At 38.6% G+C, this 16854-nt stretch overlaps 2 protein-coding genes across 2 annotated transcripts; one reads left to right on the top strand and one right to left on the bottom strand.

The window, feature by feature from the left end:
- Positions 1-886: 886 nt before the first annotated feature.
- Positions 887-2938, top strand: LOC100710676 (green-sensitive opsin). Its single transcript, XM_003448344.3, has 5 exons — positions 887-1337; positions 1429-1597; positions 1762-1927; positions 2035-2274; positions 2362-2938. Exons 1-5 carry the CDS (start codon positions 953-955, stop codon positions 2458-2460), a joined length of 1059 nt encoding a protein of 352 aa, XP_003448392.1. The 5' UTR covers positions 887-952; the 3' UTR covers positions 2461-2938.
- Positions 2939-3702: 764 nt separating this feature from the next.
- Positions 3703-16189, bottom strand: synprb (synaptoporin b). The gene is made up of 5 exons (XM_003448409.4): positions 16061-16189; positions 15381-15505; positions 10718-10916; positions 10036-10227; positions 3703-9944 (listed from the first exon to the last, which is right to left on the bottom strand). The coding sequence occupies exons 1-5, from the start codon at positions 16082-16084 to the stop codon at positions 9573-9575; spliced, it is 912 nt and encodes a 303-aa protein (XP_003448457.1). The 5' UTR covers positions 16085-16189; the 3' UTR covers positions 3703-9572.
- Between the last annotated feature and the right edge of the window lie 665 nt (positions 16190-16854).

Here is a 16854-nt window from a genome sequence, read left to right on the forward strand (position 1 = left end):
GGTCAAATGTTAAACGTCTCTTTGAGGCGTTAATGAGGCATTGGACTAGTTGGCTGAATCACCTACTGTAACACCTACTGGAATAACAAAAATATAACAATTAGGTCTTCAGTTGTGTTGTTTTGTTTTATGACGTCTTGAATACAGTCAGATTTTTTTTCCTTATCTTTGTGTTTGACCCCACCACGCTGATGGGGTACTGAACACGCCACATGTTTTAAAGTAAATAAAAGATAAATCACTATATCAACAGTCTTGCTTTACCACGGATCATTGTAAATAGTCATTGGTATTCATTACTTTTAATAGTCACAATTTCCTTAATCAGTTTGGTTCCTTTTGATAAACTGTTTTTTAAAACTATTTTTATGCATATCAGTTCATTTTTCTGTCTCTTAATTGCAAAAACTTCGTTCAAATGCTCCAAATCACATATTTTAATACAATAGGTTTAAGATTGTGATGAGGTTATGGTTACTTTCGTTCTGAGGTTTCATTTTTAAATACTCCAACCATAAAACGTATTTATTTATTTATTTATTTTACTTTAAACTGAACTTCTAAACCTATTTGAAATATTTTTTGTACTACACTGAGAACTTAAGCAATGACAACCAAAAGCAAAGAAAAATATTGTTTTCCTATAAGAAAGGGGTGTGTAGTGTAAAGCAGCATTTTCTGCAAAATTAGGAAATTTATATCAAGAGGCCAAGATATTTGACCCTGAGGTCATTGTCCCTCTTTGCTTTTTAAAGTCAATTATCAGTCAGACTTGATCTGTTCACTTCCTCACAATCCTCTTGTAATCTAATTTTGCTAATTTGAGGATAACCCTGAGCAGGTATAAAACACCAAGGCAGCCATAAACTACCTGTGTGTGGTTGGTTTACACCTCTCTAACACTACTGGGATATTCCATCAGCTGAAACTCAAGCAAACTAGACAACAGAAGATGGCTTGGGAAGGAGGAATTGAGCCCAATGGCACTGAAGGCAAGAACTTCTACATTCCCATGTCCAACAGGACTGGGATTGTTAGAAATCCTTTTGAGTACTCCCAGTATTACCTGGCAGACCCGATCTTCTTCAAGCTCCTGGCTTTCTACATGTTCTTCCTGATCTGCACTGGGACTCCCATCAATGGCCTGACATTGTTCGTAACTGCTCAGAACAAGAAGCTCCGGCAACCTCTCAACTATATCCTGGTCAACCTGGCTGTGGCTGGACTCATCATGTGCTGCTTCGGATTCACCATCACCATCACATCAGCTGTTAATGGCTACTTCATTCTTGGACCCACCTTCTGTGCTATTGAGGGATTCATGGCCACACTTGGAGGTAATAAAGAAGGCAGATCTTTTTCAGGATCCTTTCTATTTCATTGGCAGATATACAGTATCAATGAATAACTCACCTTTTCTGTCAACAGGTGAAGTTGCTCTCTGGTCACTTGTTGTCCTGGCTGTTGAGAGGTACATTGTGGTCTGCAAACCCATGGGAAGCTTCAAGTTCACTGGAGCTCATGCTGGTGCTGGAGTACTCTTCACATGGATCATGGCAATGGCTTGTGCTGCACCACCACTCTTTGGCTGGTCCAGGTACTCAAATATTTCTGAATATTTTATTTAGTTAAATAGCCTTTTGTACTTTTAAGCCACTAACTTGAAAATTAGATATATTCACTCACAAAACTAGATGTTAAATGTAAAGAGCTATTTTTACTGAATGAAGACATGACTTTCTTTCTCACAATCTCACACAGGTACATTCCTGAGGGAATGCAGTGTTCCTGCGGTCCTGACTACTACACACTGGCTCCAGGTTTCAACAATGAGTCATATGTCATCTACATGTTTGTTGTTCACTTCTTCGTTCCTGTCTTCATCATTTTCTTCACTTATGGAAGTCTTGTGATGACAGTCAGAGCTGTAAGTGAAGTGTGAGGTTTTTTTACATCATGTCAAGCACTGTAACATAACAACAAACTTTATGCTATTGGTGTTATATTAACCTAAGTGATCATAAAACTTGACAGGCAGCAGCACAGCAGCAGGACTCAGCTTCTACCCAGAAAGCTGAGAAGGAAGTGACCCGTATGTGTGTCTTGATGGTCATGGGCTTCCTGATAGCTTGGACACCATACGCTAGCTTCGCCGGTTGGATTTTCCTGAACAAGGGAGCTGCTTTCAGTGCTCTCACTGCAGCCATCCCTGCTTTCTTTGCAAAGAGCTCAGCCTTGTACAACCCTATTATCTACGTGCTAATGAACAAACAGGTTGGTGTTATGTATTCTCTTAGTTTTCTTCTCTGTTTTTCAGTCTTTTACTATTTTCTGAGTTTCTGAATTTGCTGTGTCTTTCAGTTCCGTAACTGCATGTTATCCACCATTGGAATGGGCGGCATGGTGGAGGATGAGACCTCAGTTTCAACAAGCAAGACAGAGGTGTCCTCTGTGTCTTAATCATGATGGCATCTTCAGATCTATGGACATTGATGATCACTCGCAAATTTTCAAAATTCCCATTAGAGAAATCTTTTGCCAAATGGATTTAAGAAGCGGACTCTGGACCAAAAACACGAAGGAATTCTATGTTATCTGTGAACTAACAAGAAATGCATTTTCTGCTGAGGTGATCTTGTACAGCAATTGTGCGTATGTGTGCATGTGAGCGCATTTGAGTGAGTGAGTCAATGTGTAGAAACTCAGATCCTCAAAATGTCAAAAGAAAAACTGTAAAACTGCTGAAATGTGACACTTTTACCTGATGAATGTGCAATCACATGCTGATTGTTTTCATGTAATTTTATGGTTGGGGATGTGTGTGGGGGGGAGGGGGGCATACTGTATACTTAACTGGTCTACCAGTGGTGTTATTTTTATGTATAAAAAAAGAAAATATAGGTTTGAGTAGAAAATAAACGCATGCATGAAAAAGAAACATACGGGTTTGTTGTTTAACTCTAAAGCTTTACACACAGATTGGACACACACACACACACGCACACACACACACACACACACACACACACACACACACACGCACGCACGCACGCACACACAGGTTTGCACATATGTGTATCATTCAACACCCACTAAATTTCTCCAGGCTGTTATTACTGTTTTCTCGATAAAAAAAAAAAAGTCACTTCCTGATTATATTGTCAACATATCATCTTCAAGTTAGTCAAGTCTGACAATTAATGATTCACTTTTGGACAGACATGGCTGTCATTGCATACTTATAAATTATAGTAATCCACCATGAATCCTCTGAAGCGGCAATGAAAAGAAAAGGAAGTGCTCTTTAGACAGAAGTGTCACACTTATTGCAATTTTTATATAGTGAAGGTTTTGTGACGTGTGAATGTTTAAAATAATGAAGAATTGCTGAGATGTGAAAGTAGGCCAGTGAAATAAATGACCTGCATCAGAAACTGTATGTTTCCCTGTTTCACTCTCTTATGATGGAAAACAATCACAGTGAGGGGATTATAACAAAAAGTCTGCAATGGGCGTAAATACATTTTTCACCAAGGGTATGATGAATACCTTAGCTGAACATTACATTAAAATGTCCTTCGGCCTGGATGACTCACAGACGATATGATTAACAGTAAGTCATGAGTCTATGTATAAATACATGATTCTGATAGCACATTTCCTACGTCTGAAAATGCCAAATGGCACATTTTATTTTCAAAGACCCAGATGTGAAGCTGACATTTGAGAAATCACCCAAACATGTTTTTACAAATAATTAGCTTTTTTCTACAATGTGGTGATAAATGAGCGTAGACACTTTTGAGAAATATGTATAATAAAACATTTGACAAGAACAACAAGAACAAAAAAACACCCTTTGTGGTTTGTTTCTTTTTGGAGAACAAGTGAAGAAATGAATTATTTTCCTGCAATTTGCACGGAGAAGAAGAGTACATTATTAATCCTATTTATGGGAATGCATCAGTAGAAAAAACAAAGTATATTTGGTGTGATGTTACACCACCCCCTTGAGGCCTAACTCCTAACATACAACCTTAGTGTCTGCTGTAATACATGCCACATTTTCTGAGACTGAAAAAAAGATACAAAATGAAAAGCAAAGCCGTGACAATCAGAAAGGTAACACAAAATTGTTGCTCAAGTGGAATGATAAAAAAAAGAAAAGAGTAGATATTATTTTTTTTAATAAACATAGTAGGACCCTCTCGTGGAAAGCCTTCAGATGATAAAACAGGTGGATAATGCCCCCTGCAGGTGTTTACAAAAAGTGAAAAATATCTTATGTCTCTGTATCACCACTGTGTCCAACATCTTCCTCATTGTGCTTCATTTGGAAATAAAAGTCACAGCTGGTTCATGTACACCAGGGAAAACAGACATAACCAACATTAAGTGCTACATGCCAGTATGACATCTTACGCAGGGGATTAATTACATTTAAATGTAGCCTTTCCTCCATACAAGATGGGCCATCTATCTCATGATGTAGCCTTTTATTTCCTGCTGATGACCTGACCCTAATTGGCATGCTGTGGGTACATTCACTGCAATTTTCTTCAAAGAGCCTCCTCTGGACACCTGCATGTGCTCAGTCTCTTTGTCAGGGGGCCGGCAGAGGCGAGCATCACCCCTCTTTGTTCTAATTGCTTTAATCAGATAGCGGACTGCATACAGAGGCCTTAATAACAAACTTGGGGATGCGCTGACTGTAACTCAAAGCTAATGTTCACTTTGAGGACGGCTGGAGCTACATAATAGTTCTGTTAGCAACAGTCTGTTAACAACCAGCCTAATTTTAAGCAGGATTTCCAGTCAGCAAGTGTAAGTTTACCACAATTTGTTTTTAAACGTATGAAATCTACATTATTTTGTCTCTGACAAGTATAAGTTAATTGTTTTTTTCTGAGTTTTTTCTGCTTTGCCATTTTTCTGCAAATTTATGCACTGGAAAATTTGCTCACATTTTTCATTTTTTTGGGGGGGGGCAGTTTAATGTTTGTGTGTGAAAAAAACTGAAAGATTTCTTAAAACTGATTAGTTTTGATGACATATCACCCTGGTGTGTGTTGAAACAGCCTAAATATTAGGCATTTCAGTCTCATTTTATTTTTCTACAGACACAAGTTAAATCAATCAAACAGATTTTGAAGCATTTGCCTCAATGAGCATGCAGCCTCAATGCTCAGATGAGCACAAGCAGTGTTGTCATATTATTTGCTGCTCAGATACCACATCAAACTACTTATGCATATGCCTTTTTATGGGCTAAAGCAAGAACAACTTGTCAAACAACATGAAACACGTTCAAAAACAGGCAACTGTTGAGCACCAGCCATGATAACAGAATTCCATGTGTAATATTGTGGTGTTCCCATAAATGAATGAATGAATGAATGAGTGGTGGAGATCCATTGACACACTGAGGTTCACAAGCAAAGTTATCATTCAGTGAAGAATATTTATTCCGCCTGTAGTGGCTTACTTATAACAATAAGAATTTACTTAGGTGACATGGAAATGACTTTAAAATCAAAAGTGGATTATTAATATAGCATTATGAACTGCTGACATTTATATTGGTGAACATGTACACAAATCAGCTCAACCAACAGCTACCAACTCAAAGTCATGAACAGTTTATGGTCTGAGTGGTAAGACATTTGAGGTATTAGTATTATTACCACCTTAAACATATGAAACTGATATCGAAAAGATTATTCCATCAGGATTTGCAGATGAGATGATTCCATTCACAGTGTGAGTCACGCTTCTTTAAATCAGTATTCATTAGTGATTCACTATACCGGTTTCCCATTTTTGATTGCTTTCAGTATTTTTTAGTATTTACTACTTTTTTAGTTTCTTTTACTTATATACTTTTTCATTGAAATTAGTGGGTGGTATTTCTTTCTACACAACCTAATAATGGTATACACTCACTTTGGCATATGTCACCCATAATCACACTATCATTGAAGAATATGCACAGCAACAACTGAGATGAACCATTCATAAAATTAAAATGAACAGAAAAGCCTGTGTCTTTGCCAGCACATAACATGCATCCCAAAGTTAAAGCCTTCAGATTAAGATAAACTATAAACAAGTCACTTGATCATATTGTACATGCATAACAAAACTCTAGTACATTTGTTGGATTCAATTCTTGCACAAATCCAGCAGATTTACAGACATGTGTATTGTATTTTTCAATTTACATGTATAATTAAAAACATATATCAGCTTAAACATTGGTACAAGGCAGGAAGCCATGCTTTCATCTGGTTTACATCAAATTCTGACCCTACTATCCAAATGTCACAGTAGAAATTTAGACTGATCAGATCCGACTATGTTTTTCAATTTTCTGTTGTCCAATTTTTGTTATTTTGGTGAGCCTGTGAGAATTGTAGCCTCAGTTTTCTGCTGTTAGCTGACAGGAGTGGAACCCAATGTGGTCTTCTTCTGCTTTAAGGTTTGATGTGGTGCGCTTTGACAGATGCTCTTCTGCATACCTTGGTTGTTATCTGAGTTACAGTTTTCCTATCAGCTTGAAGCAGTCCAGCCATTCTCCTTCTTTTCACCCAGAACTGATGGTCACTGGATAGTTTCTCTTTTTTGGATCATTCTCTATAAACAGTACAAGTGACCTTTTAGGAAAATCCCAGTAGATCATCAGTTTTTAAAATACTCATACACCAGCAACTGTGCTGTGTTCAAAGTCACTTAAATCACCTTTATTGTCCATTCTGATGCTCGGTTTGAACTTCAGGAGGTCGTCTTGACCATGTCTATGTACCTAAATGCACTGAGTTGCTGCCATGTGATTGGTTGATTAGAAATTGGTATTAATAAGCAGTAATACAGGTGTAACTAATCAAAAACAAACAAAATAAAAACATCAAAAAATTGTATATTTCTCACACTTGAATGTTTCAGATCATCAAACAAATTGCAATATTAGAAAAATATAATTTGAGTGAAAACAAAATGCAGTTTTTTAATTAAGATTTCATTTAAATGTTCAGATCTACCTAGCCCTGTGTGAAAAAGTAAACCTAAATATAACTCCTTAAATCTAATAAATGGCTGTGCCATCCTTGACAGCAAGAACTTCAAACAAGTGCTTGAGATAATATAAAATAAGATAAAATATAGCAATGAGTCTGCAGTATAACATCCCTGTGGAGGAGCTTTGGCCCACTTTTCACTGCAGAATTGTTTTATTTCAGTCATACTGCAGGAGGTTTAAACTGCAGGAAGCTCAAGCATGAATACCCTGTTTAAGGTCATGCTAAAGTATCCATCCATCCATTCTCCTCTTCTTATTCATGAGGTCACCAATCTGTTGCAGGGCCAACATAGAGAGACTGTCAACCATTCACACTTACACCTACGAGCGACTTAGAATCACCTTTAACTCCACTAACTGTGCGTCTGTGGACTGTGGGTGGAAGCCAAGTGAACATTTAAACTCCACACAGAAAGAGCCCAGCCAGATGGTGGAGTTGAACTCAGGACTTCCTTGCTGTGAGAGAGTCCGAACCACCATGCCACCGTGCTGCTAAAGTAATTCAATTGAATTTAAGTCTGGGTTTTGACTGGGTACCTTCAAAACTTTAATTTTGTTTTTTTGAGCCATTCTTTTATGACTTCCTGGATAAGTCACGGAGGCACTGCTGGAATTATTTTGGTAGGAAAATGACTCCGAGGAAGGTTCACGCTTGTGTTAGTTTTCTTGATGTCTTTTTTTCATTTGTGGATAATGACTCTCGCCGCCTTTTAAAAAGGAAGTTAATCACAGTTAAATAATGATTTAACAAGGAGAGTGGCAACTACTAATGTAATTTTTTATTTTGATGATCTGAAACTTGTAAGTGTGTCAAATAGATTTAAAAAAAACTAAGACATCAGGGAGGGGACAAACACTTTCATTATCAGCACTGTAACTGCTGTGCTGTCATAGTACTATTTGAGTAAATTCTTTAATTTAAGGATATTTGTAAATACTGTTCATACGATAGTAATTATGATGATAATGATTATAATAATAACTGTAGCGGTAGAAGTAGTAGTAGTATATAAATTTAACACAATAACAGGCTGTAAAGTTATGTGTAAAGTTCACAAGTTAAAATAATTTCTGTGGTGTTTTATAGACTTTCAAGTTACATGAAAACTGTTTGGGTTTCATGCTACAACCACAGGAGCACAGTTGTTTGCACAGTTTGTACAGTCGTGTTCATCTTCATGATTTTATTTAAACTGACATGCACTGGCCGATAATGCTTGTGCCATCATGCATGTATATCACTCTGTCTTTGCAGCGACTTGTTTCCAAGGACCAAACCTGTGTAGTCAAACAGGTTAAGCGGTTTTAAGTATTAGTTAGCATTTTGTTAATTGTCTCAAATAGGATGAAACAGATACCCTGAGGGATTATCCCTTTGGGCTTTGCACTTGAGTTAATCCTGATACACAGTGTGAGCAACGCTTTGCTTTGGTGTTCTCATAACAGCGTTCACTAATTATTTCCTTTGGAAATATCTCCATTAGTTTTTTAGTATTTCCTCACTTTCAATGTCCTTTGTTTTGTTTCTTTTTTAATGGAAACATAGAGATTGGCATCTTTTACTGAACAAACCACAGAATACACCGTGAATAAACTGTGACTACCTAAAAAATCAACAATATAACTGAAGAATATGCAGTGCAACACTGATATTAAAAACATTAAATAGGCTGAATATCCCATAAGCACATACAAGCACAAGCAGGTAAAATACACTTAAGCCTGTTTCATGTTAACAGTATGATTTTAACATGAAAATTATACTGATTTATTGGAAGGGATATATAAAGGAAGTATTCAGCTTTGATATAACTACGTCAAAAGGTGACTATGCATGCATTTACAGAAGCACACATCTATTAATACTCATTAAAAATGTTCAAATAGAGACACTGCAGTGCTAATAACAAACAGAATCAATTATGCAGAACAGTCAAACATTAAATATTCATGGGAGAATGCTCACACACTGGTTACATGTATTTGTCCACTGATACAACATATTTCCATATTACATATTAGAGAGCACTGTAGTGTGATGTGTTTTGTCATTTAAAGGTAAGATCAAGCACTTATACAGTTTGTGAAGTAAAATCATTTCTGTATGAACAACTCAAAGCCCCAGAATGATAACGCTAAAGCAACCAGATCCTTTCTCAGTGTAACTGTGAAAGGTTATTTTAATTGTTTTCTGGTAATGCAGAGTTTAAATTAGATTTAGATTAAACTTAGTCCCCCCCCAAAAAATATTGTCCACAGAAAATAAAAGGAAAATAGAAAATGCACAGTAAAACATGCAAAAGGACCCAGAGATCTCAGAAACAGTATTCTTGAGCAATCATAAGCGTATAAGTTTATGTAGAGGATAAACTACATTGTGATCCAAACCCTTCAGAGTTACATTTAGTCAGCAATCATGTCATTTTCACAAACTCAAAACAGCAGTAGCACATTTTCATTCAGTTCTCTACGTGCATGTGCATGATCAAACTCTAAGTCACATCTCATTGACAAATATCATTGGACCTTGAGAAGCCACTTTATCTTCTCTGTCATAAATTACCGGTTTACCAAGATATGTCTGTGGTAAGCTGAAGCTTACCTGTGACTGGTTGATGCTAGCTTGCCTCTGCAACTGGTGATCAAAGTCTCCCTTTGACAGATTGAAACTGTTTTGTCTAGAGGGAGCAGAGTTCTCCTCTGGCTGGTCGAAGCTGCTCTCGCTGTAGAGCCGCTGTCGCATTGAACCTGAGCGTTTCCCAGACGCACTCCTGGTCGGATATCTCTGTCCAGTCTTGTACCAGCCTGTCTCTTTGAAGACAAACCAAATATTCCCAGACCAGAGGACAACATTAACAAAGCCAAAGACCTGGAGGAAAAGAAAAAAAAACAGACTAATAAAAAACCGCTTTCTATAGCAATGCTTCAGAATATGCATCATTCTTTAATTATAGACATACCACAGATGTGTTAAGACGTGACCAGAGAGGCTCCGCTGTAGCTGTGCATTTGTTTTCCTGAGCTCTGCAGGAAGTGATGAGAAGAAGCACCTGTGTTGGGTTGGTGGCTGTCTTTATATCAGAAAGAGTTTTGGCCCAACAACAACTGCTGACCAACCACATGAAGGAGAAGATGATCGTAACAACAAAGTCCTGCTCAGGACAAGAGGAGACACAGGAGAAAGAGTCAAAAACCAAATTGAGCAACAACCTAAAAAAAGGTAAAATTAGATCATGAATGTCAGCCTTATGCCTAATATCAGCAGATATGCTTAAATTAATGCCACCTCATATCAGCCAATGACTCCACTACACAATTGGGTATCTCATACATAGCATGCTATTTCAAGTTAGTGCAAATCTGCAAGCTACTTGACAACCAGTATCCACCCAAGCTCCACTTTTATGCCCTGTCTGACTTAATAAGCAGGTCTTGATGCTGCTCCCCACTTTATACACTCCATGTATGTGGAAGTGCAGGAAGGCTCCAGAGTGGAGTTATACCTCCATATATAAAATACTGCAACTATTCTTTTAGCTATATTGGTCACGTCTGAATTGCATATAATACATAAACAAGGCTCTATCAGACGTTAATATGAAGCTGGAACACTGAAAACTCTGAATATGAAAACTCACTGACCACAAGTGGACCTCTGTTGTTCTTCAAGTACTTGTTCTGGTAGAAGACATAGACAATCGTTGCCAACAGCGAGTACAGGAAAGCAAAGACACCCACAGTGATGAAGTATTGGGCAGCTGGGGAGAAGTCACCTTCCAGGAAAATAATCTCATCTCTGTTCTCTTTGCACAAAGGAGCTTTAAAATGCACTTGCTGTAATCTACAAAACAGAAAGAGCAGGTTTACGTGGAGAAGTGGGGGAAATTTGTTGCTGCAAAACTGATTGGTTAAATAACTCTTTATATACAATCAGTTTTCAAAGTCTGTCTGAAATTTGTTCACTAGTGTTTTGGGAAAAAACAAAAAGGAATGTTTGTGAAGGACAGCTTAGAAATCTTGTGGTGATTAAATAAAAAAATAAAGCTCAGTTTTTTCTTTCTTACTTGTTGTTTTTGTTTGTTTCTCACGAGACTCTTGTGAATTTGGTGTTGCTCATATAGGAAGACACTATACAAGATTTATAAAGTAGGTGGAAGAAGGAAAAAAAAGCCAAGGATGTCTGCAAGATCTCTCTCCAATATGACGAAAGGACAGTGAAACTGCTTTGGAAATATGAAGCATTCACCAGTCTGAGAAACTGTTACTCTGACAGGATCAGGTTTAAATCTTTATTAATCCTCCACTCAGTGAGGATTAGTCACTTTTTTCAGTTAGCATTTTATAATGGTTTATAATGGTTGATAAAACTTGAAAAACAGCCGACGCTGTGCTTCATAGTTCATGCTGTTTTCTGTAGTCTTCTCCTCAGACAGAAAAGTGTGATGCAAGGTTTTGCTTATTTATGCATGCTCAAAAAGTACAATATGGCCTAAAAAGTGTTGAAAAAAAATTATACTAAGTAGACCCAATATTAATTAGGGCTTCATTATAAAATACTAAAGCATAAGGACTATATGGTAAATGGACTGGTACTCATATAGCACTTTTCTACTCTATTTGAGCACTCAAAGCACTTTCTTACTACAAGCTTCATTCACCTACACAAGCACCTGTTTTACCTTACTAAGTGCTTTTAACTTAATATTCACACAGATCCATCCGCATTCACTATCTTGCCAAAGGATACTTCAACATGCAGACTAGAGGAACTGCTGACCTTCTCAAGTAAATGACCCGCTCCACCTCCTGATCTGCTGCTGCTCAGTATTCTTAACAATGTATGTTTGACTTCTCTCAGCATCTATTCTAATACAGTTGTACAGGGCGTGAGAGGTTTGAGTGGGTCCATGTGGCTGGTTGTTTTTCACCAGGGTTTGGCTTTTGATCAGTTTGTTATGAATTAATGACTAAAAGAAAAACCTCACAAATAAGAGCATGAAAAACAGGACCAATTTTTTCAACACAACTCCCACTTTTACACTGTTCACATGCTAAGTGAGTTAAAATGCATGCATAGAAAAGCAGTGTAGACATATTTGCCAAATGAACATTTTATTCATTTGAATGAAATAGCAAAGCGGTTGTAAATTTTCATATTTTTCATATCGTCTCAACCCCTTTTCCAGTTCAGGATAGTAAGCCAGCTGTGCATGGGCAAGAGGCAGGATACAGGCCTGGACTGGTCTATCACAGACTGAACTCATGGAGACAGATAATCATTCATGGATTTGATCAACTGGTCCCTGAATCCAATTGACACCCCTTTCTCAACGAGAAGTCTGGGCTCGGGTGAGCCTGACTGCTGAAGATATCTACCTATTCGGAACCATGAAAACAGGGTTCTTGCTGATCGGAGCTGGCTTGGCCCTGGCTTATCGAAGAATTAAGGAAGCGGAACTGGCTGTTCAAACCCCCACAAGGCTGCCCGCTGGGATTGAAACGATGGGACGAGGCGTGAGTTTCTCAAAATGGGCTCATTGAGTGCAGCACAGATAAGATCTTGGAGAACCGCACGGCTGCCGTGAATACTCAGAACAAGACCTCTGAGTGCAAACTGGATTACATCTGGAGGGGCTCGCTCGGAATAACACCTCTGAGCGCAAATTGGATCACATCTTGGGAAGCGCACTGTGGTCGTGAGTTCTCAGAACCTGCTCTTTGAGCACAAGAATGGCAACATCACGGAGCGTAAGTCTGATAACATCATGGAGAAGCTCGCCGCTCTCCGACGGGAGATTGAGTGGCCAGTGTTGGACTGTTAGAACAGCTTTGAAATTCATATGAATTGTTCGCAGCAAAGTTAAAACCACCATCACTTCATGTGGAGACCCCTTCGGCGCCAGCTGCGGTCTCAAGGCTGGAGCTGAACAAAACACCCTGATAACGACTGTGTTGTGACTGTTCTTCCCATTCCATGCAAGGCCACCTGGGTTGGCTGGAAGACTGTTTACTTAGCCTGGCAGGGCGAAGGACACTGTCTCAGCTGAACTCTGGACACACACACACACACACGCACACAGACATATATACACATGCAGATGTACACTCATCCCCCCTCCCCGCTCCAAACGCCTTCGACGCTCATTCCCTTCCGATGCTGACGGTGGATCATGGAGACCAGCGCATAGGCTGCAGGCCCGGATGTACTGTCTACATTGGCTGTCTCTCACCCTTTACCCACCCCTGTTGCTTGTCATGTGTTTCTTTGGTGTATTAGAGTTTTTTTCATGTGCTATGTGCAGAGGTGTTTTTTTCTGTTCTCAAACTGATCTCCCTGTTGGAGCTCAGTCTGGGGGGAGTTATTTTTTTCTCCTTATCTTTCCTCATGTTGTGCTTTTCCATGTCATACCCCTCTGACCTGTCTTCCCCATGTGATGTTTGTGTAATGTATGTATGGTCGGACGGGTAAGACGGCGCTGGCACGGCTGGCAGCCTTAACCCAATTTCCCTCGGGATGAATAAAGTATGATCAATCAATCAATCAATCAATCAATTCACACTCATATTCACACCTACGGTCAATGTAGCAGCAAACTCTTTGGAAGGAATCCATGCAGGCACAGGAAGAGCATCCAAGCTCTACAGACAAAGCCAACAGAACCTATTTGCCATGAGGGCAATTTTTGCACAACTGTCAACATTTATTTTCCACAATTACACTGGGAAGGTTGACTAACACCTGCACACACACACACACACACACACGCACACACGCACACACGCACACACACACACACACACACACACACACACACACACACAAGACTGTTAATTATGATTAACAACAGGCACACCATTCAAGGCTCACATGAAATGATGTGAAAATTGTGACCTGCCTGTGGAAGCCACTCACCTAAACCAGGCGTTTTTTTAAAACAATAAAACAACCTTTGCACTTTACTTGTATAAAATTAAAATCTTCAACATCCACTTTTGGCTCGATTCTCTGTATCCCACAGCAATTTCATTTAATCAGTGGGTAATTACATTCTATATTCCCACCGCACATCTGAAACTTATTGAAAATATGTAATTGCTGTGAATAAAAAAGAATCTGCCAGATTCAACAAAGTAATAAGAACAATTTATTTTTGTCATCCTGGAAGACAGCCGAGTAATGTTTATGTAATGGTTCACAAAGAAAGTCTGACATGGCCCCAGGTCATTTGAGTTGTGGACTTTCTAGTATTGTTCATTTTAATATGTTCTGTTGATTTTTAGGTTGCCTTGTTATTTGCTTCATGTTTTCTGTTTCCTTAGCTCCTGTCTATCTTCTCATGTCAGTTTCCCTGCGTTAAGTTCAGTCGTGTCTGTGTTTCCCCTGTTTAGTTATCATGTTTCACTTCCTGCTTTATTTTGATAGTTGTATTCAGTTTTACTTCTCCTCATCTTATTTTCCAGATTGTTTACAGCAGACTGTGAGCGCCTGTGCTGTTCCCCAGCTGCGTTCACTTCCCTTGAGTAGCCTTGTGTGTAGAAGCAGCTTCACTTTTCCTGTTATCCTTGCTCTGCGCATTTGTTATTCCTCCTGCTCATGTTCCTAGTTAGGTTAGTGTCCGTTTTCCTGGAGTCCTTGGATTTTGTTATCTTTTTGATCTCAGTTTTCCTTTGAACTGCTCCCTCATTTATTTATTAAAGGCATGCTTTAGATTTTCATTTGGCCTACTCCTCACAGTGATTTTTGGGTTCACATTTGGGGTCCGCTGCCACACACGTCATGACAAAGATACTAATTTGTGGCTCATCATAATATCAGTGGGTCGCTAAGCATTCACATCCACCTGCACGTACATGTTGTAACATGAGAGCGAGTGGTAAAATAGAATCACTGGAACAGAAGTTAAAAACAAAAAGCACCTGAAGCTAAGTTTTTTCTCTTAGGAGTCCAGGTACGGATGAATCTAATGATGCAGGGAAGTATTTTAGACTCTGGGACAATAAATGGGTCAGACTCCTGCTCAGCTGTCAAGCTCTCTCATCTTAAGTTGGACAAAGAAAAAGCAGCTCCTCCGTTTTAGAGCTGTCAACTCAACAGAGCAGGGCTGAACAATTTTAAAATACTTTCTGGGCCTATTTGAGATGATTACTGTGGACATGCTTTTTTAGGAGACTATTCACATTTCAGCTCTTAAAATAATAAAATGTAAAGAGATTTATTTCAAGTTAGCTGTGAAAGATTAAAGGAGTCTTACTTATAAGTAAACAACCAAATTGGATCAAAAGAAAACATAAGCAATTCGTTTACCTGAAAGGATACCCGAAATCAATGTTGATGCTGCGGTTATTCTGCCTCCTGTCTGCACAGTCCACTTTAACCTGGAGATGACCATAGTATCCTCCACATGTTGCAAAAGCACAGATGGCAAAAATCTTGAAAAGAAAAATCGTAAACCAATAACCATTAGCTGATCGTTTATTCAGACTCTCCAAAAGCAGTTGACTCCAATCAGCGCGTGAGTGCAGTTTCCTGCATAATGTATACACATCAATAAATTATATGACAGATTATTAAGATTTATAATTGGTTTGAAAACAAAACCTGAATAATTTAAAGGTTGGAAGACAACAAACAGAGCTCCTGACTGTGCCCTGGAAGGAGGCCACAGCAGTACAGTGAGATTCAATTTGTCAGTGCTAATACCAAACTCAGAGGTCTAACTCACTGTGAGACCCAACTCACTGTGAGGCAGACAGCTTCCTATTTCTTCCACTTTACTGACACAAAGAACAAGAGCTTTACTCTGCATCGGCAACTTTGAGTCCATTTATTACTTTTAACATCAAACCCAAACTAAAAATGATCACTAATTAAACTGCTGTTATTGATACAAGTACATTTTAAACATGAAGAGAAGCAGACGCCATCATTTTCACCAACCTGAAGAGATAAATACAGAAAATAAACCACCAAGCAAAGAAACTTACCGGAGCAAATATAACCATACACATTTAAAAATCACAGAGCCCAACTCCGCACGGTGCAGACAGCTTTAGTCACCAGGTTGAAATGTCACTGATGTAGATAGGAAAACCAGAGCGACTCCTCCAGCAGAGGGGAGGGCTGACAGGAGGTGCCTTCCCCAAGGAGGAGTCGGAGACATAGTCAGATGCTATATTTATTCAAGCGCTGCAATAAGCTATGTAAAAAATATCAGGTAAATATTTAGTTTACTTTACTTGTGTTGCACTGATTATAAGAATGATTCCTGTTTTTTAGGATTGGCGTGGCATGGCAAAAACATCTTTTCAAAATAAAGCTGCATTAGGAACATGAAACAGATGCAAATATCTGGGGCAGTGTTTTCATCGTGACAATTATTTCTCTGAACTTAATCGGGTGAATTTGAATGCTGAAATTAAGGTTAAACATAAAACCTTCAACATGAGACACATAAGATTGAGGGAAATTGTGTTCGTAAACATAGAAAAAAAGGAAACAAATTAGTCTTGTGTTGTCTACCTTTGATTTCTGGGCTTTGAGCTGAAAATGAAAAAACAAATGAAAGACTGGAGGTTTAATTTTCTCCTTCCATTCAGGATCATCACAGCTTATTTAGATATCCAGTGCATTACTGAAAAACTTCAAAGTTGATGGCACCCTGAAGCTGAAATCATCCTAAAAATATTAGTTTACATGCCTGTAGTTGTTTATTTCTCGCCTAATGAGGGAGTCGAATTGACACAGATATGCAGTTGGTTACTCTGGTTACTCTAATTTT

This window comes from Oreochromis niloticus, linkage group LG5 (assembly GCF_001858045.2).
Source record: "Oreochromis niloticus isolate F11D_XX linkage group LG5, O_niloticus_UMD_NMBU, whole genome shotgun sequence".
Taxonomy (NCBI): domain Eukaryota; kingdom Metazoa; phylum Chordata; class Actinopteri; order Cichliformes; family Cichlidae; genus Oreochromis; species Oreochromis niloticus.